This window comes from Mobula hypostoma, chromosome 25 (genome assembly GCF_963921235.1).
Source record: "Mobula hypostoma chromosome 25, sMobHyp1.1, whole genome shotgun sequence".
Lineage (NCBI taxonomy): Eukaryota > Metazoa > Chordata > Chondrichthyes > Myliobatiformes > Myliobatidae > Mobula > Mobula hypostoma.
The window spans coordinates 39,719,483-39,746,053 of NC_086121.1; the positions used below are offsets into that span (position 1 = coordinate 39,719,483).

General features: G+C 41.9%; 1 protein-coding gene across 2 annotated transcripts in view; it reads left to right on the top strand.

Annotated features, from left to right (window-relative positions):
• disp3 (dispatched RND transporter family member 3) overlaps positions 1 to 26,571 on the top strand; it is a 439,032-nt gene that overhangs the window by 384,874 nt on the left and 27,587 nt on the right. Inside the window, exons 16-19 of one of the 2 annotated variants that reach the window (XM_063033465.1) lie at positions 2,692 to 2,873; positions 2,996 to 3,122; positions 12,741 to 12,886; positions 19,723 to 19,882. In XM_063033465.1, the coding sequence (XP_062889535.1) occupies positions 2,692 to 2,873; positions 2,996 to 3,122; positions 12,741 to 12,886; positions 19,723 to 19,882 (615 nt within the window). The remainder of the gene's footprint in view (positions 1 to 2,691; positions 2,874 to 2,995; positions 3,123 to 12,740; positions 12,887 to 19,722; positions 19,883 to 26,571) is intronic. The other variant, XM_063033466.1, reaches the window with a different exon arrangement.

Genomic DNA, 26,571 nt, shown 5'->3' on the forward strand with positions numbered 1-26,571 from the left:
GGCCTCTCTTGGTCTACCCTCTGAAAGTAGGTACTCTAGTGGTGAAGCTGTCATGTCTATACTTTATACTTCATTGTCGCCAAACAATTGGTACTAGAACGTACAATCATCACAGCGATATTTGATTCTGCACTTCAGTGTCTAGCACCACTATTGATCAAGCTGACAGATTCCTGAAGGATATGCAGCTGGAATGGGTCTGCAGCAGGTAGAAAGTAAAGAAACGTGAAGGTCAAACCTGCCTGTCTTCGTTTCATCATTGTATCAATGGTAGATACATCTGTCTATGAGAGCATCTGTAGTCACCACTTCACTTTTCTTGTGGAAACAAAGTCTATCCTTCATACCTTACGTGTGTAGGACGACAGTCAAGGTAAATGGGATCAACTCAGTTCAAAACAGAGGCTGTATCAGCCAGCTGATACGTACATTACCACAACTTGTATCATCATGGCTCATCGCATCCCTCACTCTACTTCTACTGTCAAGTCAGGGTATCAGTCCTGGTTCAGTGACGAGTATAGAGGATATGGTGGGAGCAACACCATGCATCACTGTAAAATGAGATGAGTACCTAGTGCAAAGTCAACATCGGACAAAACATGCACCAAATGAAATATCAGGACTGAGTGATACCACAACAAATAGATCAGATCAAACCTCTCATTCCTACCACATCTACACATGAACTATGTAGACAATCAAACAATGAATAGGTGAAGAAGGATTTCTGTTCTCAGCACTAAAGATTCCAGTATATGATTGCCAAAGACAGCACTGAAACATTTGTAGCCTTACTGAGCCCGAAGAGCCTGGTGGATGATTTGCCCCAGTTCCCAACTGAGATCCTCAGCTTCACTGAAGCCAGCGTCATTCAGTTTATTTAATTCCAAGTGTTATCCAGAATTGAGTGAGGGTGGCAGTACAGCAAAGGTCATGGGAACAGGCAACATCCTAGCTGTAGTGCTGCAAACCCGCACTCCAGGACTGTCCCTCCTCTAGTCCAAATGTCCCAGTAAAGTTAATACCCAATAATGTGGATAATTGACCAGGATTCTCTTTTTCACAGAGTGCAGAACAAATCCTGTCTGACTAATTTCTGCCCAGTCAATACATCATCAAGATGTTGGAAGATATCTTCAGCAGTGCCATCAAGTGATATTTACACACCACTAATCAGTTGTAGTGTCTAGTTCGGAGTTTGCCAGGTTCCATTTGGCCCTGGACTTCATCACAACTTTGGTCCTAACATTGACCAAAGGAGTTTAATTCCAAAGTTGAGGTGCAAGTGGATAAGATTATGGCAGGGCTGGGAAACGGCAACAAAATTGCCAAGCAATAACCATCTCCAAGCAAGAGTCTGGCCACACGTCATAGTTTTCAATTGCATTGCCATCACTGACTCCCCCATTTTTAATATACTGGGACACCATTCACCTGAAACACAAGGAGACAAGTCACATAAATATTGCCGGGGACTGGGTATCCAAAGAGAAAGACTCATCTTTTAACACCCCAAGAGCTTGTCACCAAGTACAAGGTCAAATCAGCCATACAATGGAATATTCTCCACCTGCCTGAATGATTGCAGCTCTAACAACTCTCAAGAAACTTGCCATCACTATGATAAAGCAGCCATATGATTGGTCCCATATCCACCTGCTTACACATTCACTCCATCCACCCCATCCACCAATGGCGTGCACTCTTTACAAAGTGCACTGCCATTATTTATCAAAGCAACTCCCAACCCTGTGACTAGATGGACAAGTATTTCAGGCACATAGCAATACCATCACCTATAGTTTCTCTTCAAAGTCACACTAGTACATAATCACTGCATCAAATATCCGAGAAGTTCCTCTTCAATAGCGCAGTCGGTGCACTTTTATTTGAAAGACTGCTGTGTCATAGGACTGAAATCTCAGTGGAAATTTGGGATAGGCAATAAATTCTGGCCTCATCAACAATGGCCCTGATTCCCTGAAATGAATAAAAGAAACAAAGGCTGCAGGTGCCCCCTGCCATTACTCACTTCCACTAAGTACTATACACTGAACAAACTGGAATCTCCCTCAAGGCGATGAAAGACAATTCTTTAGGATTCTGTAATCCTAACAGGATTTGGCTACTGAGGAGTAGATTAAATATTGAGGAAGAGAATAGTGAGACACAGACAAGGGAATTAAGAGCGACATGTAAAACACTTTTGAATCAAGTTTGTGGACCAAGGTCTGAAGGTCAGAATATTGCTGTGGGTTTGCTACGACAGCTTGAAGACAAGTCAGTTGCCGAAGGGTCAGTAGTGTGCAGGAAAACAAAATGAAAAAAATATCTTTTCAAAAAAATAGAAAGAGGGAAGACCTTCTATCGGAGGGTGTTGAGCCTCCAGAATTCTCTGTTTCCCGAGGCGGTGGAGGCCGACTCATTAAGGTGAAGATAGATGAGTATGTGAATGATCAGGGAATTCAGGGAAATAAGGAAGTGGTAAAGATGAACTGGACCCTGATGATCTGAGACCAACGTGATTGTATTGAGTGGTGAAGCAGGTTTTAGGACACTGATGGCTTTTTTTCTGTTCGTATTTTCCTGTGTACTTATATTCTTGTACTTAAAATGATGGTTAATGCCTTCAGAATATTTGTTTCATTAATGCCCCAAGCTCACATTTAACAATGTGCTCTTACTTAGCTTTCTCTGTGTCCAAAGTTGAAGAGACCCCAACCTTCGACTTCAATCCCTGCCTGAATGATGGCTGCGGGAAACCAGCTGTGCGTCCGCTAGTGGACACGGGAGCCATGGTTTTTGTTGTGTTTGGGATTCTGGGAGTGAATCGCACAAGGAAACAAGATAACCATGTGATAGGAGATATGGTACATAACTGCTTTTCCGTCGCATTTATTCAGCATGCATTCATTTCTTTTGCTCTGTGGCTTAACTTTGATAGGAGACAGGTTTCTTCTTCACCCGTTTCTCTCTCTTTCTCTCCTGAAAGGGCAGTGTCATCTATGATGAGAGCTTCGACCTGTTCCAAGAAATTGGGAATCTGTGTAAGATTTGTAAGGCCATTGGCAGTAATCCAGAGCTGGTGAAGCCAGGTGGAGCTCAATGTCTACCTTCTGGTAAGAGAAGAATCTATTCACATCCTTTCTCTGCGCATAGCTCATTTGGAGCAGCTTATTGATGCAGCACGTGAGCGGTTTTTAACTTAGCAGGACAGTGTAGGAGATTAATTGCTCTGTGGACATGGAGAGTGCGGAACCCCAAGAGTAGAGAAAGGATCTGATCATGATGTCATGACAGTTATGGATGGGACAGTCTCGATGAACTGGTATATCTTCTTTGTGCTTGCTAATTTGATTGACACAAGAGACTGCAGGTGCTGGAATCTGGGATAACAAACAATGTGCTGGGGGAACTCAGTGAGTCAAGCAGCATCTGCAGAGGGAAGTTGTCAACGGTTCGGGTTGGGACCCGTTATCTGGACCAAATTTCCACTCACTGAGTACCTCCAGCAGCTTGTTAGTTGCTAACTGACATGTTAATGATCTGTTCACCCCTTTCCTACCCCATCTAGTTCTCTTTTTTAATTCTCTGTTTTATCTGTCGGTGAAACTCAGAAACTAAGAGAAGCAGTGAGAATCTGCAGCCAGATTATTTTTGGCAGTATGTCATAATTTTACAACCAGTTTACAACCATATCAATCTTTATATGTGTGCCCTGAAACTGCAACCATCCAAAACGCACTGAATAGGGTTTCATGTAGTTTTTCAATTAAACAAATTCATCCAATGAAGAATACAAGTTGTACAGGTGATCAATTTGTACAGGCCAATAATGAAGCCACAGTCTGAAGTATTGAGCACAGGTTTTGATGCTTCTTCGAGAGAGGATGTGAAAGCCATTGAGATTGTGAGTCACAAGTTTTGTTGGAGTAGCAAACTCTAAGATGGGAGGCAGACAAATATTCAGTGGGAATTTTCTTAATTATGAAGGGTTTGGTGATAAAACCCAATCAATTTTCACAGTGGATATTTATTTGGGCTATCAGTTTAAAATTCTAGTTGAGAGTGGAGAGAAGTTAGGCAATTGAAATTTGCATTTGTATTTGCTCTAACTTTGAGTTATTAGACCTGTGATTCACAGCAGTTAAGTGGGAAACAGAGGTTTGGATGACCCCAGGTTCTCTGTGAGGAGGAAAAGGGAGGCACTAGAATAACTGGACTAAAGTCATGCAGACATTGAGTCACACAACACACAAATAGGCCCTTCGGCCCACTGAGTCTGTGCAAACCAGTTCCTTCTGATCTCATTTTATTCCCCATCACATTACCATCGATTCCTTCCATATTTTGCTACTCACCGACGCATCGGGAGCAAGTTACAACGGCCAGTTAACTAAACAACTTATTTGTATTTGGAATATTGGAGGAAACCTGAACACTGGGGAAGAACACTAAGATCTCAGAGAGAATGTGCAAATTCCACACAGCCAGTACTTGAAGTCAGGATTGAACCTGACAAAAGCATGAATGAAATTTTCAGCAGCATATAAGCAGAGGTAGGAGCAATTATAGTCATGGAGGTGATCCCAGTGAATGCTGGACTATGTGGTCCAAGGGTCAGATTGTGCCGCTGCCTGTAAGCAGTTTGTGCATTCTCCCCGTCACCGCAGGGGTTTCGACCAGGAACTCCCAGTTTCCTGTGACAATCTAAAGACCTACCAGTTGAGAGGTCGTTTGGTCCTGGTGAAATGTCCCATGATCAGGCTAAGGTTAAATCGGAGAATTGCTGGGCAGCACGGCTTCAAGACAGAAATAAAAATGTTATATTAAAATTATTTTTCATTTGAAAGACTAAAGGAGTTAACTAAAAGTCAATTTAAGTAATTAAAATTAAGTTAAATAATAGAAAAAGTAATTAATTGCCTGTCTCCTAGCAGCCGGTTCCTTCCATTCATCAGAATGAGACTGTACTTGCAATAGATTTAGACCAGCAAGCAAGCTTTCCAACTTAAGGGGTGCAAAGCCTATGGAAGATGAAACTACAAGTTGCTGGAGGAGCTCAGCAGGTCAGGCAGCGTCTACAGTGAGAAAATGAACAGTCGATGTCTCGGGTCAAAACATTGACTGTCTATTTCCCTGCACAGATGCTGCCTGGCTGCTGAGTTCCTCCTTGTGTTTTGCTCCAGTTTCCAACATCTACAGTCTCTTGTATCACCAAAGTTCACACTACCCCTGGGGCATCGAATGAGGAGACAGCATAGCACTAGAAAGCAGGATTTCTCGGGGATTCCCGGGAAAGCTGTGGGCATGTTGGAAGATCAACAGGGATGATCCCGGACTGGTACCAGTATTAGTGGACAGTAGTAATTCATGTGGGTAAAGACAGAAGCCGCTGTCTAACAAATTTATTTATATCAATGTTCCCCCGGAGTTACCAAGACAGCAGACTGTATGCGAATAGTAGTTTGAACAGCGACCGAAGTGTTAAAGGTGGAAACAAAAGCTTGTTTGAGCAGATCAATGGTGCAGAAATGAAACAGCAGGAAGAGAACCAAAGGTTAGACAGCTGAGATTTTTTGAAGTAGAGATGCAAATTAATTGGGCGTAAAGAGTAGGATGGCACAGTGGAACTTCGAGAAGAGCTGCAGTCTCCCAGGTCCAGTGAACAGGGTTCAGTCCTGGTCTCCCTCTCTGTCCGTGTGAAGCTGGCTTCCCGTAACTGCATGGGCTTCCTTGAGATGCTCTGGTTTCCACCCACATCCCAAAGAAGTGTGGCTTCCAAGTTAATTATCCACTGCCAATTCCAGCTGGTGTGCTGGTGAGTGGCGGAGCATGGAGGAGTTGATGGGGATGGTAGAGAATGCTGTAGGTTATTGGGAAAATTAGTGGGGAATGGGTTTGTGCTGTGAGCTGGCATTGATGGGGTGAAGAACCAAAGCGGCCTCCTTCTATCTTGTATGGAATCGTGGTAAAGTTGCAAGAGGGGCATGGGTAAAGAGTGTGGCACAGAGTGATGAGAGGTGACCTGTCTGATAGAAAGAGGAGTGGGGAAGCCACAACATCTGCGCAGCAGCTGAAAATGTGTTTACATGAGGCAGACTGGTAGGTAGTGAGGTCAACCATACAGAAATCTAGGTGAATTCTAGCACAGACAAAGCTGGGGCTGATTGGCAGGAGGCAAAGAGTGGGAATAAAGAGAGCCGTTTCTGGCTGGCTGTCAGTGACTAGTGGTGTTCCACAGGCGTCTGTGTTGGGACCAATTCTTTTTACATTATATGTCAATGATTTGGATAATGGAATTGATGGTTTTGTTGCAAAGTTTGCAGACAATATGAAGATAGGCAGAGGTTCAGGTCGTTTTGAGGAAGCAGAGAGGCTACAGCAGGACAGACAGATTAGGAGAATCAGCAAAGAAATAGCAGACAGAATACAATCTCTGGAAGTGTATGGTCATGCACTTTGGTAGAAGGAATGAAGGGGTTGACTATTTTGTAAATGGATAGAAAATACAAAAAGTGAGGTGCACATGGACTTGGGAGGAAGAATTTCTTCAGGCAGAGTGGTGAGGCCAAGTCTTTATATATATATATCTAAGGCAGGGAGGTTGATAGATTCTTGATTGGTCAGAGCTTGAAGGCATGTGGGGAGAAGGCAGGAGATTGGGGCTGAGAGGAAAATTAGATCAGCCATGATGAAGTGGTGAAGCAGACTCGATGGGCCAAATGGCCTAATTTTGCTCCTATATCTTATGGTGAATCGACATTGAAATCATCACAAACTTACATCTTTTATATTTTACAATGAAACATACTGAAATATTAATTTGTTTCTTCAAAAGTTTGGAGTAGAAATATTAATTTTTTTACTTAATATACTAGAAAATGTGGGATGGGTAGAAGTGTGTCTATTTCAGGAACAAGGGTGATGAATTAGTGGATAGGTCAGTATATGGAACTGAACTTGTGGCCATTACAGAATCTTGGCTGTCACAAAGACAGGAATGGCTGCTGAATGTTCCGGAGTTTATACGTTCTGAGAGGAACAGGGAGGGAGATAAAAGAGGTGAGCATTACTAATCAAGCTGCAGAAAGGAAGGATGCCATGAGGGGATGGTCAACTCATTCACTGTCAGTGGAAGTCAGAAGCAGGAAGGGAGCAATCATTCTATTGGGAGTACCCCCCAAAGCAACAGAGACACTGAGGAACAGTTCAGGAAGCAGATTTTAGAAAGGTGCGAATATTATAGGAATGCTGGATTGTTGTCATGGTGGTCATCAACTTTCCTAACATTAATTGGCATTTAGTGCAGAAGTTTTACATTGGGCAGAATTTGTTAGGTATGTCCAGAATAAATTCCTAACCTAATATGTAGGCAGACCAACTGGAGGAGATGCCATACAGGATCCAGTGCTTGGCAATGAACCTGGTCACGTGACAGATCTCTCAGTATATGAGACAGTGACAACAACTCCCTGACCTTTACCATACCCTTGGACAGGGAAAGGAGCAGATGGTATGTGAAAGTATTTAATTGGCAGAGAGGGTGTTATGAAGCTATTAGGCAGGAACTGGAGAGCATAAATTGGGAACCGATGTACTCAGGAAAATGCACAACCAAAATGTGGAGGTTGTTTAGAGAGCACTTTCTGGGGGTTTGGACAGGTCTGTCCTATTGATGCAGGGAAAAGATGGTAGCGTGAAGGAACCATGGTTGACAGGAGATGTGGAACATCTAGTCAAGGGGAAGAAAGAAATTTAATTAAGGTTTAGAAAGAAATGATCAAACAGGGTTCTGGAGAGTTTCAAGGCACCCAGAAAGGAGCTGAAGAATGAACTTATGAGAGCTAGAGGGGGCCATCAGAAGGCCTTAGAGAGTAGGGTTCAGAAAAATCCAAGGTGCTCTACGTGTATGTGAAGAACAGGAGGATGGCCAGAGTGAGGGTACAACCAATCAGGGATAGAAGAGGAAACGTGCCTGGAGTCAGAGGAGATTGCGGATGTCCTTAATGAGTACTTTGCTTCAGTATTTCCAGTGAGAGGGACGATGATGATTATGAGGACACTGTAAAACACCCTGATATGCTTGAACTGGTTGATGTTAAGAAACTAAAACTTTTGAAAAACATCAGGGTACATGTCCCTGAGACCAGACCGAAGTGAGAGAAGAGATCGCTGCACCCTTGGCAATAATTTTTCTGTCATCACTGGCTACAAGAGTGGTACCAGATGAATGCAGGGTGGCAAATGTTATTCCTTTGATCAAAAGAGGGATTAGATATAACCCTGGGAATTATAGACCAACAAGTCTTATTTCAGTGGTGGGCAAATTATTGAAGATTCTTAGAGACAGGTTTTATGAATATTTGGAAAAGCATGGCCTGATTAGGGATAGTCAACATTGTTCTGTGAGGGGTAGGTCATGCCTCATGAGTTGGATTGGATTCTTTGAGGATGTGACAAAGCATATTGATGAAGATAGCAGAGTGGATCTTTAAATCCAAATGTAAAGAATACAGACTTTATAAGATGTTTAATAAGATTCAACATGGTAGACTCATTCACAAAGTTAGGAGGATGGGATTGAGGGAAACTTAGTTGTGTGGATACAGAATTGGCTTGCCCATAGAAGGCAGAGGGGTGTAGTAGATGGAGATTATTCTATCTGGGGGTCAGTGGCTAGTAGTTTTCTACAAGGATGTGTTCTGGGATGCCTGCTTGTTGTGATTTTTATAAATGACTTCAATGAGGAAGTGGAAGGGTAGAGTAGCAAGTTTTCAGATGACACGAAGGTTGGTGGAGTTGTGGATAGTGTGGAGGGTTGTTGTAGGTTACAGAATGCAGAGATGGGCTGAGGAGTGGCAGATGGAGTTCAGCCCAGAAAAGTGTGAAGTGATTCAGATTGGAAGGCCAAATTTGAAAGCAGAATACAAGATTAATGATCGGATTCCTGTCAGTGTGGAGAAACGGATTTTGCCACGCAAGTTGTTAGGGTGGTTAAGAAGCCATCTGTTGTGTTGGCCTGAATTAGTTGGGGGATTAAGTTCATGGGCCACAAGGCAATATCGCAGCTCTATAAAACTCTAGTTAGACCACAGTTGAAATATTGTGTTCAGTTCTTGTTACCTCATTATAGGAAGCACGTGGAAGCTTTGGAATGGGTGCAGAGGAGATTTACCAGGATACTGCCTAGACTAGATGACATATCTTATGAAGATACATTGAGCAAGCTGGGGTTTTTTTTCTGTTTGGAGTGAGGGGAATGATAGTGACTTGATAGAGGTGTACAAGATGATAAGAGGCAAAAATAGCCAGAGATTTTTCCAAGGACGGTAAAGGCTAATACAAGGAGCATAATTTTAACGTGATTGAAGGAAAGTATAGGGGAATGTCAGAGGTAAGTTCTTTACACAGGGAGTAGAGGGTGTGTTGAATACCCTGCCATGAGGTGTTGGTAGTGGAAGAAATTCTTAGATAAGCACTTGGATGATAGAAAAATACTGTAGAGGTTTATTTAAGTGGGAAGGGTCAGATTGATCTTAAAGTAGGTTAGAAGGTCAGCACAACATCATGGGCCAAAGGGTCTGTACAGTGCTGTAATGTTGTACCTATGAATCTTTATTGCAGATTTTGTATGTGCAACGTGATGGACTTTCATTGAGACACCAACCAAAGAACTGGCTTTGCTCTGATGATGGTCACATCTGTCATTATGTTCTCATCATGTGAACAGACAATTCCATAAACTCTTCTTGTGCATACATGCCTCTCACTGTACATCTCCTCCCCTCCAGCACCCCATCCAATCACACAATTTTTAATGCAATCCTTTTCCCTTGGTTCACATAATGTTTAAAGTGTGGATCTGGTTTTTACAATTTTGGAATCTTATTGACCATTTATTAACTAAAGTTAATAATTGGCTTATTGTATGATAGAGTATCAGTCCTAGTGGGGAAGCAAGTTTATTACATCCTTTGCAAATGGAATAAAATGCAGCAGCAGTAAGTTGTTGTTTGGCACGTAGCAATATTGATTGGAGGCTTCACTCCTGTCAGCATCAAAGTTGATTGATTCCTAAGCGTTTTTACAAGGTCACTAAGACAACTTCCCCAGATCAGCTTCACTGTGAGTATTTAGTCAGAATGTGGTGAGTGAACTTTTCTTTCAAAATAAAAATCTTTAAGCATCCTGACTGCATAAAAGCCCAAAGTAGATTTTCAAAGTGTTTGACAGCTGCTTTGAATAAATGCCTCAGGATAAAGCAGCAGTTCGAGGCAGTATTCACATTAATGATGGGTGGAATGAGCTACGAGAAGAGGTTACCTATTCACCAACATCCCTGTAATTGCTTCATACATTTCCCTTCACCGGGAGCAATGCACTCACTTTAATTGCTCAAATTCAATCACTGCAAATCTTTGATTAAAATAGGCTTTCACTTTGCAGTCATTTTTAACAAGAACATAGGCTCCGTGTTATGTATATAATTTTTTTTATCTGAAAAGGAAGACAAATTTCAATTGCACCTTTCACAATCTTAGGTCATCCTAAAGTGCTTTACAGACAGTTAAGTACATTTGAAGTGTGCATTTAAGGGAAGAAACGCAGCAGCAGATTTGTGTGTAGAGGGAAATGATGGTCATGATAATGACATGATGGTCTGCTTTTAGGGGCGTTGGATGAAGAATAATTTACCATGACACTGTAAAATGTCACTGCCTTCTTTGAAATGGTGCATTGGGATATTTCTCTGTATTGCAACCCAGACTGAATTTTTAGTCAAAGTGCTTCTTTGACAAATTTCCTCCTGTCAGTTGGTAGCAAGTAGGAGCACCACCCCTCCCAAACTGTCGCAGAATTAAAGATTAACCTTCTGGTCCTTACAGCAAGCAAGTTGGGAAAAAATTAATATAAAAAGTCTCTTCACTTTCTTTCAAAACTTTATTTGTTGTGAAAGCATTAGAGATGAAGCAAGCCTTCCCTGTTAAATTGGGTGTAGAGGATTATCCAAACAGACTTCATCCATTTCTGTTTTGAGGTTTTAGTTGTGTCAGTTCCCACTCTCTGCAGTAGGACGGCCAGAAAGATTTCCTAGAAGAAATTTGTGTTCTGGAATGGGGAAGTAGAATAAATCTCCTGGAAGTTCTTCCTTCAAATGAGTCTGGGAGTATCATTTTTTAATCTTTCCCAAGAGAATATAAATATTGTGATACAATGTATCATAGTCATAGAGTGATATAGCACAGAAAGAGGCCCTTTAACTACATAACAACCATCAGCCATTCATGTAAAGTAATCCTACATTAACTCCATTTTATACTTCTCGTTTCCCTTCATCTCCCCCTCAGATTCCACCCCTCACCTGTATATGAGAGGTGATTTACAGGAGGCCAGGGAACCTACCAACTCCACGACTTTAGCTCCATTTTATACTTGTCGTTTCCCTTCATCTCCCCCTCAGATTCCACCCCTCACCTGTATATGAGAGGTGATTTACAGGAGACCAGTGAACCTAGCAACTCCACGACTTCAGGATAATGGAAGGAAAGTAAATCCACAGGGTCAGAGAGAGAATGGGCACACTCCACATGGACAGTTCCAAAGGGCACACCAGGCCTTGATGCCTTTGGTCTACCCTCATGTTTCACAATATGTTGGATGAACCAGAATATGTTCTTCATAGCTTCCTAACCAAAAGAGCTGATTTTTTGAGTACAGGAGGGAAGAAGCCACATGCCCCACAAGCCAGGTCTCATTAGGGTAACAGCAGTGAAGAGGGTCAGTAACTTTAAATTCCTTGGTATTGGCATATCAAAGGATTGGACCTGGGACCAGCACATAAGTGTCATCATAAAAAAGGCATGAAAATTCCTGTACTTTCTTAGAAATTTACATGGACACCAAAATCACTAGATGCACAATGGAGAGTATCCTGACTGGTTGCATTATGGCCTGGTATGGAAACACCAATGCCTAGGAATGGAAAAGACGACAGAAAGTGGTGGGCACAGGTCAGTCCATCATGGGCAAAGCCTTCTCCACTATTGTATACATTTGCAAAGCAGCATCCATAATCTGAAAGCCCCATCATCTAGGCCATGCTTTCTTCTCACTACTACCATTAGACAGGAGGTACAGAAACCTTAGGTCCCATGCGACCAGGTTCAGGAGCAGCCATTAGGCTCCTGAACTGGCATGGATAACTTCAATCACTACTTCTCTGAACTGACTGTATGGGTACAGACTCAGTACAACCCATGTTCTGAGAATTATCTTTTAATTCCACATCTTGCCTTATTGATTGCACATTAGTTGTTTGTGAGTCTTTGTATTTGTAAATTCTGTTGTATTTCTTTTTTTCCTATAAGTACCTGCAAAAGAATGAATCTCATGGTAACATATATATATATATTGATAATACACTAACTTTGAAAGTTTAACTTTGACTTTGAAACCTGGCATCCTTGAGACTAATTTTAGCTGTTCCAGCTCCCAAATTTTGCACAGGTTAGGCTGGAACAATCCCAGAGTCAACAGCTGGTGCATACCAAGAACTGCTGCTATGACACAAAGCAGCTGGACTCTTTCTGTAAAGTCAAAGTGATCAGCTAGCAAAACATCATGCCTGCTACAGACCTTAAAAGTGTAATTTTTTTTTGTCAGTTACTGATCTATCAGCCGTCAGTTTCTGAAGGTTTGCTCATAGGTAATGCTGAGTTCTTCTTGTGCTGCAGGTTACAGCGTTTCAACCTTCTTGCAAATGCTACATCCTGAGTGTAAGAGCATTCCAGAGCCCAACTTGCTTCCTGGACAGCTGTCTCATGGTGCTGTTGGAGTGAAAGATGGCAGAGTTCAATGGATCTCAATGGCCTTTGAGTCTGTAAGCATTGAAAGAAAAAAATGTGAACAAGTTTATTGGTGCTTGGTTGCGTTGTTGAATTATCTAAAGGTTTTCATCAGAAAGTTGTCTTTGAGATGAGTACTTTGCAGTGGTTTATGAAGGAAATAACCTTGTGTTCTTTTAGCAAGTAGTGTGTGTACATCAAACAAAACACAATGTTTTTGGATAGTAATGATATCATGTGATCAAATTCCTGTATGGTCTGCATCGCCAGCAAGGGAGAGTTGCACCATTACTCTGTTCAGCTATAATATTCCATAGGACCATAAAATTACACCATTCAGCCCATTGGATCTACTCCACCATTCAATCATGGAATTTTTTTTTTCCAACCCTGTTCTCCTGGCTTCTCCCTTTAACCTCTTTACCAATCAAAAACCTATCAGTCTCTGCCTTAAATAATCCAATGAATGAGCTTTCTGTACCAACAACTTCCACAGCCTCACCACCCTCTGGCTGAAGAAATACTTCCTCATCTCAGATCTGAAGAGTTATACCTTTATTCTGAAGCTGTGTTCTCGGATGTGGACTCTGCTGCTGTTAGAAATATCCTCTCCATCCTTTTGTGAGGTGCATGAATACATCTATTCATCCTCACCCTCTTCTGTTGACTTTAGTTGAAGGAAATCTGAGTCAGAAAAAAGCTACAGATGATGAAAACATGAAATAAATCCAGAAAAAGCGGGAAACACTTAGAAGGTCGGTAGAAAGAGAAGTAGGGTTAGCACTTCTATTTGAAGACAGCTGCTACAGATGCAAGATGTGCTCAGTACTTCTATCATTTCCTGTTTTGGGAGATGATCTACTTCTTCAGCAAGTCAGTGAATTTATTCCCACAATTTCACTGTTATAAAAGCAGGGCCTATACCACGTCAAAGTCAAGTTTATGCATCTGCTCAGCCATTTCATCATAATTGATCCATTTTCCCACTCAGCCCAAATCTCCTACCTTCTCCCTGATTCCCTTCATGCCCTGACTATCAAGAATCTATCAACCTCTGCCTTAAATATACCAAAGACTTGGCCACCACAGCTGCCTATGTCAAAGAATTCCACTGATTCACCACTCATTGGCTGAAGAAATTCCTTTACATACTAGTGGGTAGCTGCTGTGAATTGGCCCTGGTGTGTAAGATGAGTGAAGTGAGTAAGCTATGTGGGATTAGGTGGAGTCATGATGAAGGGTTTCGGCCTGAAACGTCGACTATACTCTTTTCCATAGTTGCTGCCTGACCTGCTGAGTTCCTGCAGCATTTTGTGTGTGTTGCTTGGATTTCCAGCGTCTATGGACTTTCTCTTGCTTGTAGTTGCTGAGAATGCGGGGAGAATAAAAGTTGGAAATAGTGAAGAGTTTGTGCGAATGGGTCTGAGCTTAGTGGACCAAAGGGCCTGTTGCGTGCTAAATCTCTCTGACTCTGCGACACATTAATTCAGCTACTAGCAGTTTTACTGATCTCAGAACTACATATTCAGAAATTATAGCATCTTTCAGTAACATGTTAACTGTTGCAGGATTTTCCTACCTTTCGGAATAAGGACCATCCCTACGCTACAAACAATGGTTTTCCCTGAATTACTCTGCTCAACACAAGCCATGCTGCAACAGAGTAAAGTAACAGTGCAGGAAAATTAAAATACAGCTTTCTTTAGGTCTCTGAACCCACCTACCACATAAGATCATTGTCTCCAGCAAAGCAGAAAGAACTTGGCAAAAGGAGAATTAAGTCGAACACAGCTAGGTCTCATGCTGAATGTGACAGCACTTGATACATCTTCAGTTGTGTTTTTTTTTTCATAACTTCTAAGCATATTTTAACAAGAACCTAACCCCTTCATTGCAGAAACTGTTTTTTGGCAGTAAAGGGAAAAGGATTGTTTTTAACATTGTGCCTTCTGAGAAAAGTGCATACAGTGAAATACTTTGAAATGTTATAATTGCTACTGCATAAGTAAACAGACTAGTCATCATAGCAAGATCCCTCTGTACATTGTGGCTTGCTTGACCTTATTAGTTTACGATGCCACATATTGAGGAAGAAATATTGCTTTAGAGTACATTATATTTTAACTCGCAATGCAAATAAACACAAGAGTACAGCAAGATTTAGGCAGAAATAATGAGAAGGGGGCCAGTCAGTAATGGATCCCATATTATTAGTATCTTATGATATAGAAGGGCCCTTCGGCCCATCAAAACTCCTTGCCCTCAGTTGTTGGATTTCCTGGGTAAATACTACAGAGTATAAGCCGTAAAACTTGAAACTATGAAGTGCCTGACTATATCAACACTTACTGGGTTCAATGATTATGTTTAAACAACCAATGTGAGTGGTTAATAGGATTCAGATTGCACAGGGGTTTGGTTTTTAGGGTTTAAAAGCTAAGTTTTCTATCCCACCTTGAAGTTCTGTAAATTGATGTCAAATGCACTACATATCAGCTCTTTGGCTTTGATAGTATATTACAAGCCTTTGGCCCTTCATAAAGGATTCACAACAAAAAAAAAACTGGACATTATTACAGTGTTTTTGTTCTGAAGAGATCACTCGTGATGTTGGCAATATTTCTTGACATAGAGAGTTGTGGAAATTTTCAAACCACCACCAACCTCAATTAATTGAAACTGTGAACAAATTGACGACCAAATCAACCAAGTCGTCTTTTCGTGGGTGGGGGAGGGGAGGAAGAAGGGGATAGAACAAAGGAGGGTAGGTGGAAAAACATAGCTATGATCTGATTCACTGGCAGATGGATTTTGGGAAGGATATGACCTGCTGAATTATGTGTTCCAATATGACACTGCTCATTATTTAGCATTTTTTTCATTTTCACTTCCAATCAGATTACAGAGAGGGAAGGGGCAACATTAGACGATACTGCTTTGAAAGTGGGCAATTCTAGATGGTGGCAGTTGCACAGAAGAGTGAGGCAGTGAGAGAAATGCTTCTTCCAGGATCACCTGGGTGTACCTCAGAATTGACAGTGGTCTACTTAATGGTTTATTTGTGAACATAAGAATTGATGAGCCTGTAGACCCAATTCTGTCATTCACTGAGATCATGTCCAATTTGAGACTTTGCTTCTTGTTTCAAATGGCCCTTTGTTCCTTGGATAACAAAAATATATCAATCAGAGTTTAGGCAAGTAATTGATCTGGCATTGCTGAGGTTCTATTGTTCTACCATCCTTTGCATTCAGAATCAGAATCCTGTTGAATATCATGGCATATGTTGTGAAATTTGTTGTCTTTGTGCCACCAGTTCATTGCAATACATAGGAAAAGAAAAAAAACATAAATTACATTATATATTAAATAGTTAAATTAAGTGAGTAGTGCAAAAATAGAAATAAAAAGGTAGTGAGGTATTGTTCATGGGTTCAATGTCCATTCAGAAATCGGGTGGCAGAAGGGAAGGAGCTGTTCCTGAATTATTGAGTGTATGTCTTCAGGCCTCTGTGCCTCCTTCCTGATGGTAGTAATGAGAACAAGACATGATCTGGGTAATGGGGGTCCTTAATGATGGACGTCACCTGTTTGGGGAGTGTCTCCTTGAAGATATTCTAGATACTATGGAGGCCACTGCGCAGGATGGAGCTGACTAAGTTTACAATTCTCTGTAGCTTATTTCGATCCTGTGCAGTAGCCCCTGCCCCGCTGCCCCCAACCATCCATACCAGGTGGTGATGCAACCAGTTAGAATGCTCTCTATGGTTCAGAAATGCTTCCAAGTGAAAGACCTTGTTATTATTTTTACAATTACATACCCACCACCTGAAATAATTTCTCTCCATCTACCTGACCAATTCTATTTAATACAAAAAATGATAAAAATCTGCAGGAAATCCAAAGCGAAAACACAATGGTGGAAACATTCATCAGGTGAAATAGAGTTAGTGGTGGGGAGGGAAAGAGAGTTGACATTCAGTACAAGGACCCTTCATTAGAAATGGAAATGGGAGAAAATGAGTTTATCGAGACTCAGTGAGTGGGGAACGGGATTTGGGGTCTGCTGCTGTGTGAACTGTTAGAGATTAAGATGCAGACTAAAGTTGTCATGGTAACAATCACTTTAAAACCCAGCATACAGTCCTCGAGTAATACAGTCCAAAAACAGGCCCTTCGGCCCAACTCATCCATTCTAATCAGGCTGATCATCTGAGCTAGTCCTATTTGCCTGTATTTGGCCCATATCTCTTTAGTAATGTGTAAAGTGAAAGAAATAAGAAATAATTGAAACCGAAAAGTACAGCAACATATCTAAAGACAAAAAAGGGTGGCTAAAGTATTGTGTCAAATTAATATGTTAATATCTTGTTTCCAAACTCTATATTTTTGTAACCCTCAGAGACAGAGAGATCAGCTATCCAAATCAGAAGCTCTTTCAGATTTTGACAGACCCTCTTTTAACCTTTGTGTCAGTATACCAAGTTAATTTCAGCTCATTTCCATTTAATGCTTATAAATTGATTCTTGAAACAGTTTAATACCGTATGTATTTCTACACCTGAAACATTTCAAGTAATAATGGATGTATTAATCTTAGCAATTTAATCTTATGAATATTGTGAATCCCATGTCATAATTTCTGAAGACATGCATTAATCCCCTTCCTGTTCCTGCCAATGGAACTATTTTGATTAATTTCCTAATTTATATGCTTCCTGGGTTTTTATCATCTATGATGCATTGAATTGTAAAACGCCACCAGACCGCTCAAGTCTACCCCACTATTCAACTCTTCTTCTGTGCCTATAGTTTCTGATTTGAAATATCTGCCCCTTTGTCTGGTAACCATAAATAGTAAGAATAAAGGAACTGTCTAAATGGGGAGCAAATTCAGAAATCAGAGGTGCAAAGGGACTTGGGAGTCCTAGTGCACTTTGAGAGGACTAAAATATAGAAGCAAGGATGTGATGTTGAGGTTTTATAGGGCATTGATCAGACTACATTTGAAGCATTTTGAGCAGTTTTGGGTCCTGTATCTAAGCAAGGTTGTGCTGGCATTGGCGAGCGCCTAGTGGTGGTACACAGAAATAATCCTGGAAACCAAAGCGTTAACATATGAGGAGCATTTTATTGTCCTGGGACTGTACTCACTACTGTTTAGGAAAATGAGTGGGGGATCTTACTGAAACCTATTGAATATTTAAAGGCCTACATTGAGTGGATGTAGAGAGGATGTTTCCAGTAATAGGAGAGTCTAAGACCAGAAGAGCACAGCATTAGAATAGAAGGACATCTCTGTAGAATGGAGATGAGGAGTAATTTCCTTAGATATGAGGTAATGAATCTGTAGAATTCATTGCCACGGACAGCTGTGGGTATATTTAAAGTGGAGGTTGATCGGTTCTTGATTGATAAGTGCATCAAAGGTGATGTGGAGAAGGCAGGAGAATGGGATTGAGGGAGAAAATATATCAGTCATGATCAGGTGATGAAGAAAACTTAGAACAACATAGAACAGTACAGCACAGAAACAGGCCATTCAGCCCATAATCTTGTGCCGAACCAGCTAAAAAGTAAATCAAAAACACACAAATACTAATCACTCCTACCTACACCATATCTATATCCGTCCAAATGACCAAAGTTAATAGGCCAAATAGCCTAATTCTGCTCCTAATGGCCTTATCCTCCTCAATCACAATTCTCCCATTAGTGCAAGTAGACCCTCCACTAGTGGAAACTGTTTCCTTATGTTACTCTGACCAAACAAAGTTTGCCAACTTTATTTCTTGTAGATTTCAGCACATGATCTCTCGCTTCCAACCTCTCTAGCTCACAATGCCTCCATTTGACACCTTTGTGACCTAAAGCGACCAAGCAGAATCTTTGTATGTGTAACTTAAGTTGAAGTTTCTTTTGTGATGAAGAAGCAGACTTTAAAAAAAATCTAGATTCTCATTTTTAAGGTTGCATGGAACAAATTCCTGAAGATTAAGTACTCAGACTTGAAGACTGTGAGGATTTCTGGAAGACTGATAACACAAGTTGAAAAGTTTCGAATACCCTTCAGAGTAGATTGCCAAATTTAGATCCCTGCATTGAAGCAACTAATCAGATGCCTCCAATTACAGTCACTGAATACCACAAACTGACATAAACATGAGAAATTCTGCAGATTCTAAAATTCTTGAGCCATACACACAAAATGCTGCAGGAAATCGGCAAGTCAGACCGCATCTATGGAAATAAATGAACAGTCGATGTTTCGGGCCAAGACCCTGATGAAGGGGTGTTGGCCCGAAACGTCATCTGTTTATTCCTCTCCATTGATGCTGCCAGACTTGCTAATTTCCTCCAGCATTTTGTGTGTGTAACCATAAACTGACACTCAGTGTATTATATAGCCCAGCGTACTTCTTTCAGATTCTTGTCACCGTTCTAAATAGACCAGTATCAATACCGAATATTTCAACAGTGAGTGAAATGATAAGGTTGTTCCTGTGTCCCACATACACACTCGTCTCTGATCAACGAGGCTCTTGATACAACAAAGCCTCAGCTTAGAAGGGTTCATCTCATACTCAGATTCCTTTATGCCTTTCAGCCACTGAGTGGCAGCTATGCTTTCAACAACAAATATCAAAAAAGCTGCAGTTGCGGGAAGTCTAAAATAAAAGCAAAAAAAATCTTGTAAATCCTCTGCAATTCTGGCTGCATCTGTAGGAAGAGTACAATTCCCACAGATGTGGCATGACCTGCTGAGTATTTACAAAATTATCTGGTCTAATAGTGCTTTAACAGTATAAGCTTGTTCAGTTTGCTTGGTTCTGTTTGCAAAAGCCATGTTCATCTCCTTGATTCTCCACAGACCACTTATAAAGGAAAGTCCTCGTTTCAGACCTATGCAGACTACTTGAAATGGGAGAACTACCTCCAGGAGCAACTCCATCAGTTTTCTGAACAATCATCACTACGCCATGGATTTCAGACATGTGAACACTGGAAGCAGATTTTCATGGAAATAATAGGCAAGTCTCACATAATTCAAGGTTCATATAGTAACACTTGAATTTTTCAATTTGTAGCATATTAAACTGAAAGGTATTGAGTAACACTGATCAAAATATTCTCATTGAGACATAGATCTCTCAGAAAGGCTCCAGTTCCCTCCCACATCCCAAATATGTAGATTGTTAGATTAATTAGGGACTGTCAAATGCATTCATTCAATTTGTTCTACAGTTCCACTGATGCTCCGCGTGAATTCTCCAACTGCAGCATCTTTCTCCACAGTGAATACAGATTAGAAGTATTCATTAAAGACCTGTCTTACTTCCTCTGGCTCCATGCAGGGAATGCCACTTGGTCTGAATGACCGCTACACTTTCCTTGATAACCTTCCTGTCCGCAATATGCTTATAAACTGTTTCAGGATTTTCCACAATATTACCTGCCAATGCCATTCTACGTGCCCGCTTTGTTCTCCTAATTACTGTTTCAATTACCCATCCTACAGGTTCTGTACACCTGTAAGACCTCCCCAGTTTCCAGTTCTGTAAGCCTGCCATAAACTATCTTTTATTTTGTATCTAATCCCAGGTATCTTTAGATATCCAAGGTTCCTAAAACTTGTTGGTCTTACCTTTCATCTTTTTACCCTGATCTCACACTATTTCATTTTTGACTGCATCCAAGTGGTATCTACTAGACCTTCTTGCAACCAGCTGCTATTGCCAAATCCTGCTGTATGAGATCAAAACTGGTCTTCCACCAAGTCAGCACCTCCTTTCAAATCTGGCCCTGTCTTTCTCCGTAATAACCCCTTAAAGCTTTACCTTAATGACCCTACAAGACAGGAGTCTTGTGGGAGGAGCAGGAGTACAGCACCGCACAAGCTACCCACCAGCCTGCTATTTCAATCCCAACGGACTTTCTTAAGAAGCAGAAGAATTGTGGGCACAGTTTTGTCACTGTGAAACACTGGGACATATTGATGCACACAGATCTGTCATTGTGTAACGCTAGGATACTGTAATGGCACAATTTTGTCACCGTGTAACATTGGGACACAGTGATCTGCACAGTTCAGTCAACACCCAAGGTGAAGTGTATTATTAAACTATGTATAGTCACCATGTACAACTTGTGTTTCACTTTTTTGCAGGCTTTTACAGAAAGATAAGGAAATACAATAGAATTTATGAAAAACTAGGCATAAAAATAAAACTGACAATCAATGTACAAAAAATAATTAATACTGAGAACATGAGCTATAGAGTCCTTGATAGCAAGCCTATAGTTTGTAGAATTAGTTCAGAGTTGTGGTGAGTGAAGTTATCACAAAGGTTCAGGAGCCTGGTCATTGTAGGGTAATAACTGTTCCTGAACCTGTTGGTGTGGGATCTGAGACTCCTGTACCTCCTGCTTGATAATAGTAGTGAGAGAAAAGCATGCCCTGGATGGTTGAAGTCCTTGATGATGGATGCTGCTTTCATGTGGAAGCAATCCATGTAAATGTGCCCACTGGTGAGGAGGGACACACCTGTGACGGACTGGGCTATATTTCTACTTTCTGCAGAGTTTTCTGTTTCTCAGCTTAGTTGTTTCCATACCAGGCCTTGATGTAACCAGTTGGGATACACTCCACTGTGCATCTACAGAAATGTGTCAAATTCACTTCTCAGGAAGTAAAGGTATTGTTGTGCCTTCTTCATGAGCGCACTTACATGCTGGTCCTGGGAGAGATCCTCTGGTATGCGAGCGCCAAGGAAATTAAAGCTACCGACCCTCTCAACCTTTGATCCCCTCATGAGGACTGCCTCATGGTTCTGCTAATTCTCCGTCATGTAGTCAATAATCAGCTTTTTGGTTTTGCTGACGTTGAGCACGTAGTTGTTATTGTGGCACCATTCTACCAGGTTTTCAATCTCCCTTCCATACACCAATTCATCACCAACAACAGGGGTGTCGTCAACAAAATTAAATATGGCATTGCAGCTGGACTTAGCCTCACGGTCACAGGTGTAAAGTTAGTAGAGCAGGGGACTAAGTACACAGCCTGTGTACTCCATCTGTGCTGATGGAGATTGTGCAGGAGATGTTGCCAGTCCATACTGACTAGGGTTTGCAAGTGAGGAAATTGAGAATCCACTTGCACAGGAAGGTATCAAGACTGGTGATGAGTTTTGCGGGGATGACAGTGTTGAATACTGAGCTGTAGTCAAAGAAAAGCAAACTGATATATGCATCTTCATTGCCAAGTGTTCCAGAGCTGATTGAAGGGACATTGAAGTAGCATATGCATTTGGCAGATTGTAGTGGATCCAAACTACTTCTTGGGTAGCAGTTGATAGTCTTTTTGAATAAACCTCTCAAATCACTTCATCACAGTGAATGTAAATGCTATTGGACAATAGTCTTTGAGGCAAGGTATCAGGCTACTATACCCTCTTGGGCACTAGTATGACTGAAGCCTGCTTGAAACAAGTTGGTACTTTAGACTCGACTGCTAAAGCAAGAGGTTGAAGATGTTCGTAAACACTCCAGCTAGTTGATTAGCACACTTCTTCAGTGCACAGCAAGATACGCAGTCTGGGCCAGGTGCTTTCCATGGATTCAACCGCCTGAAGAATGCAGTCATGGTGGCCGCTGATACTGAAATCACAGCATCATTGGAGAGTGTGACGGTTTGTGAAGGCGTTTCCATGTCCCGTTGGACAGAGCAAACATAAAAGGCACTGAACTCATCCGAGACTGAAACCTTGTTGACATTTATATTGCAAACACGAGGAAATTTGCAGATGCTGGAAATTCAATCAACACACACAAATTGCTGGTGAATGCAGCAGGCCAGGCAGCATCTATAGAAAGAGGTACAGTCAATATTTCGGGCCGATATCCTTCATCAGGACGAACTGAAAGAAGAGATAGTAAGAGAGTTGAAAGTGGAAGTGGGAGGGGAAGATCCAAAATGATAGGAGAAGACAGGAGGGGGAGGGATGGAGCTAAGAGCTGGACAGTTGATTGGCAAAAGGGATATGAGAGGATCATGGGATGTGAGGCCTAGGGAGAAAGAAAGAGGGAGGAGAGCACCAGAGGAAGTTGGAGAGAAGTCATGGAGTTATTGTGAGAGGGACAGAGAGAGAGGAAAAAAAGAAAAAAAATTAATAATAAATAACAGATGGGGTATGAGGGGGAGGTGGGGCATTAACGGAAGTTAGAGAAGTCAATGTTCATGCCATCAGTTTGGAGGCTGACAACTCAGGTCGGAGGAACAACACCTTATATTCTGTCTGTGTAGCCTCCAACCTGATGGCATGAACATTGACTTATCTAATTTCTGTTAATGTCCCTCCTCCCCTTCATACCCCATCCCTTATTTATTTATTTATCTATCTATCTATTTATTTATTTGTTTGTTTGTTTGTTTGTTTGTTTATTTATTTATTACTTTTTCCTTTTTTCTCTCTCTCTTTTATCTCTCTCTGTCCCTCTCACAGTAACTCTTTACCTGCTCTCCATCCTCCTTTGGTGCTCCCCTCCCCCTTTCTTTCTCCCTAGGCCTCCCGTTCCATGATCCTCTCCTTTCTCCAGCTCTGTATCCCTTTTGCCAATCACCTGTCCAGCTCATTGATTCATCCCTCCCCCTCCTGTCTTCTCCCATCATTTTGGATCTCCCCCTCCCCCTCCCACTTTCAAATCTCTTACTATCTCTTCTTTCAGTTAGCCCTGACGAAGGGTCTCAGCCCGAAACGTCGACTGAACTTCTTCCTATAGATGCTGCCTGGCCTGCTGCGTTCCACCAGCATTTTGTGTGTGTGTGTTGATGACATTTATGTTGGTTGGGTTTGTTTTGTAGGAGGTGATAGCATTCAAGCCCTGCCACAGCTGTGGACCATTCCTCTGTGATTCTAGTTTAGTCCAGAAATGCATGTGAGATCGCCTTTCCAGAAGCCATACCTGGACCTCTTGTACTTCCGGAGCATCACCAATCATCTGCCTCCATGACCACTCTTTGTTGTCGTTATCCTGGTGCCTTGCGCTTTTGTCTCTGCCTAATTGCAGGTAGGACGAAGACAGCCAGATGATCAGGTATCACAAAATACAATTGATGAATGGGTCGACAGGCATCCTTGATGATAGAGTCGCAGTGGTTGAGTTGTGTTTGCCCTGTGGTATTGCAGTTGAGGTGCTGATGGAAGCTGGGCCGAGATTTCTTCATGCCAGCCTGATGGAACTCCCTTACAGTGATTTGAAAAGCATCAGGATAGGCCTTTTCTTGTTCGTTAATCGTGGCACTCAGTAGATCGACGCTTGCTTTGACTTCTGCCTTGGCAGTACGTAAACAGCAATCAGGTTCACTGCGGAGAACCTCCTCGGTAAGTAGAACAGTCGGCACTTAATCGTGAGATGTTCCAGGTCAAGAGAACAAGAGTGAGACAAGACCGCTATGTCCAGGCACCACAATGAATTAATTGTGCAACAGATGCCACTCCCTCTGACCTTTTCTGGAGTCGCCATTCAGTCCACCAGATGGAATGAGAACCCCTCGGGCTGGACTACAGTGATCGGAGCATATGGGGGTGAGCCATATCTCAATGAAGAGAGAATGCAACAATCCCTCTTTCCCTCCAATGCAATCCTGCCTACAGGTCCTCTGCCTTGTTCTCCAACGACTGCACATTGGCCAGGGAGTGGTGGCCACATTCCCTGTCGCTTCAGTCTGCTCTGAAGTCCCCTGCAGTGCCCTCTTTTCTTGCAATGGTGGATGATGTTCAGTCACTTCTAGGTGCCGTACCTGCATTCCCGAAAATCAAGTTCGCCATGTCCTGGGATACAGTAGTGTGCACAGTTCTGTCGCTGTGTAACACTGGGATACACTGATGGGCACCGAATTTTGCCACATTCCAACAATGTAAACTTCTTCTTATTAGGATGCAAAAGAGACTAGAGGTTTTGGAATCATGAGCAAAAAGCAAACTGCTGGAAGAACTCAATGATTGAGACTGTCTCTGTGGAGGGACATGGAGCCATTTCCCCAGCAGGTGCTGCTTGGCGCACTGACTTTCTCCAGCAGTTTACCGTTCTCTCTGTTTTACTTATTTGGTCTTTTATTCCCCAAAACAAAGGAGGACAGGGGTGAACTGAGGGTAGTACATAAGATTACAAGAAACATAGATAGGGTCAATTGTCAAATTCTTTCTGGCATTATAGCGATATCAGAAAAAAAAGAGGACAGAATTTTAAGGTGAGAGGAAGAAATTTTAAAAGGGATCTGAGGATATGTCCTTTGTATAGAGAGAGTTTGATATCTAGAGTGTGCTGCCAGAGTCAACGGGGGACTCAAATACAATCACTATGTTTATGAGACACTTATTGGATACAGTCCTAATGCAGGCAAAAGGGGTTCATGTAGATGGGCTGAAAGTATGGATGTGATGGGCTGAAAGGCCTATTTCTGTGCTGTATGACTCTACATTCAACCTTGCCCCAGTACTATGTTTCATGCTATAGCTGTGCTCCTACTGGCATTAGAATAAATCTTAAATGAACTGTTACATCGGAGAAAAAAAACAGGCATTTGTAAGATGGGATGGGTGGCTTTAATGATGATATCATCAGTGCATCAGAGAGCCAGTCACATCCTTCTTGCACTCCTTGTGTTGATGAATGCCAAGTGACGTACCACTATGTCGGCCCGCCTATTGTAGGTCAATTCAAAGGTCAACGAGCTTGTCAATCAACATATCGGTGATGTACATTGTGGTGGCAAACTTGGGGGGGAGAAAATGGGCTAACATCATATTGAACTCTCAGCAGTTCAAGATCACAAATTTTCTTCATTCAGTGCTGATGAAACCTCAATTCTGCTCCTATCTCCTCAACTGTTGCCAGACGTGATGAGCATTTCCCAGCAAGTTCTGTTTATGTGCGATCGGCAAAGAGGTGGGAATACTGGAGCAATGAGGAGGCAATAAAGGGGCAGTGGGTGAAGCAGCAAGAAAAACCACACAAATGTACTGGAGGACCTAACGGGTTAGGCAGCATCAATGGAAGAAAATCAGTGGACAATGTTTCAGGTAGAGACACTTCATCTGGACTGAAGAGAAAGAGGGGAGACAAGAAGGTGGCAGGAGCAATGGCATTTGTGTCATTAAACATGCTTCCCATAAGCAGCCTTCGCAGATGGTTTAGTTTATACATCGGGCCTTCAACACTAATCCAAAGACTACTCTGTCTCTGGCCTGTTAACTTACAGTATGTACTCAAGTATGGGCTACAGGTATTGCAGCTCTTAACACATTTGTGCTTTTGACCAACTGTAAAATAAATTGCACGTATTATTTGGGTTGCAGACCGCTGTCTAAGACCATAAGACTCAGTTCCTCTAGCTGCTCTTCCATTCAGAGGGTGCTGGCTGGCTGATGTGACGCTCCTCGTCGCCACCTTCTTCCCTTTTCCCCCAACCTCCTGACTCCCTCTCTCAGCCTTAAATATACCTAACAACCCTAATTCGAAAGCCCTTTGTAGCAACGAGTTGCAGTGATGCACAACCCTTTGAAAGATTGTTCTGGAAGGATAAGGGTAGCAGATGTGTAAAAGCACTATTTCATTCAGGTTCCTGTCCTTTCTAAATAATGCACTGTCGAGACTTGGAAAGAAGCTGCTGTTCCTTCATCATCACCTGAGCACTTTCCTGTACAGGATGAAGGTGGCA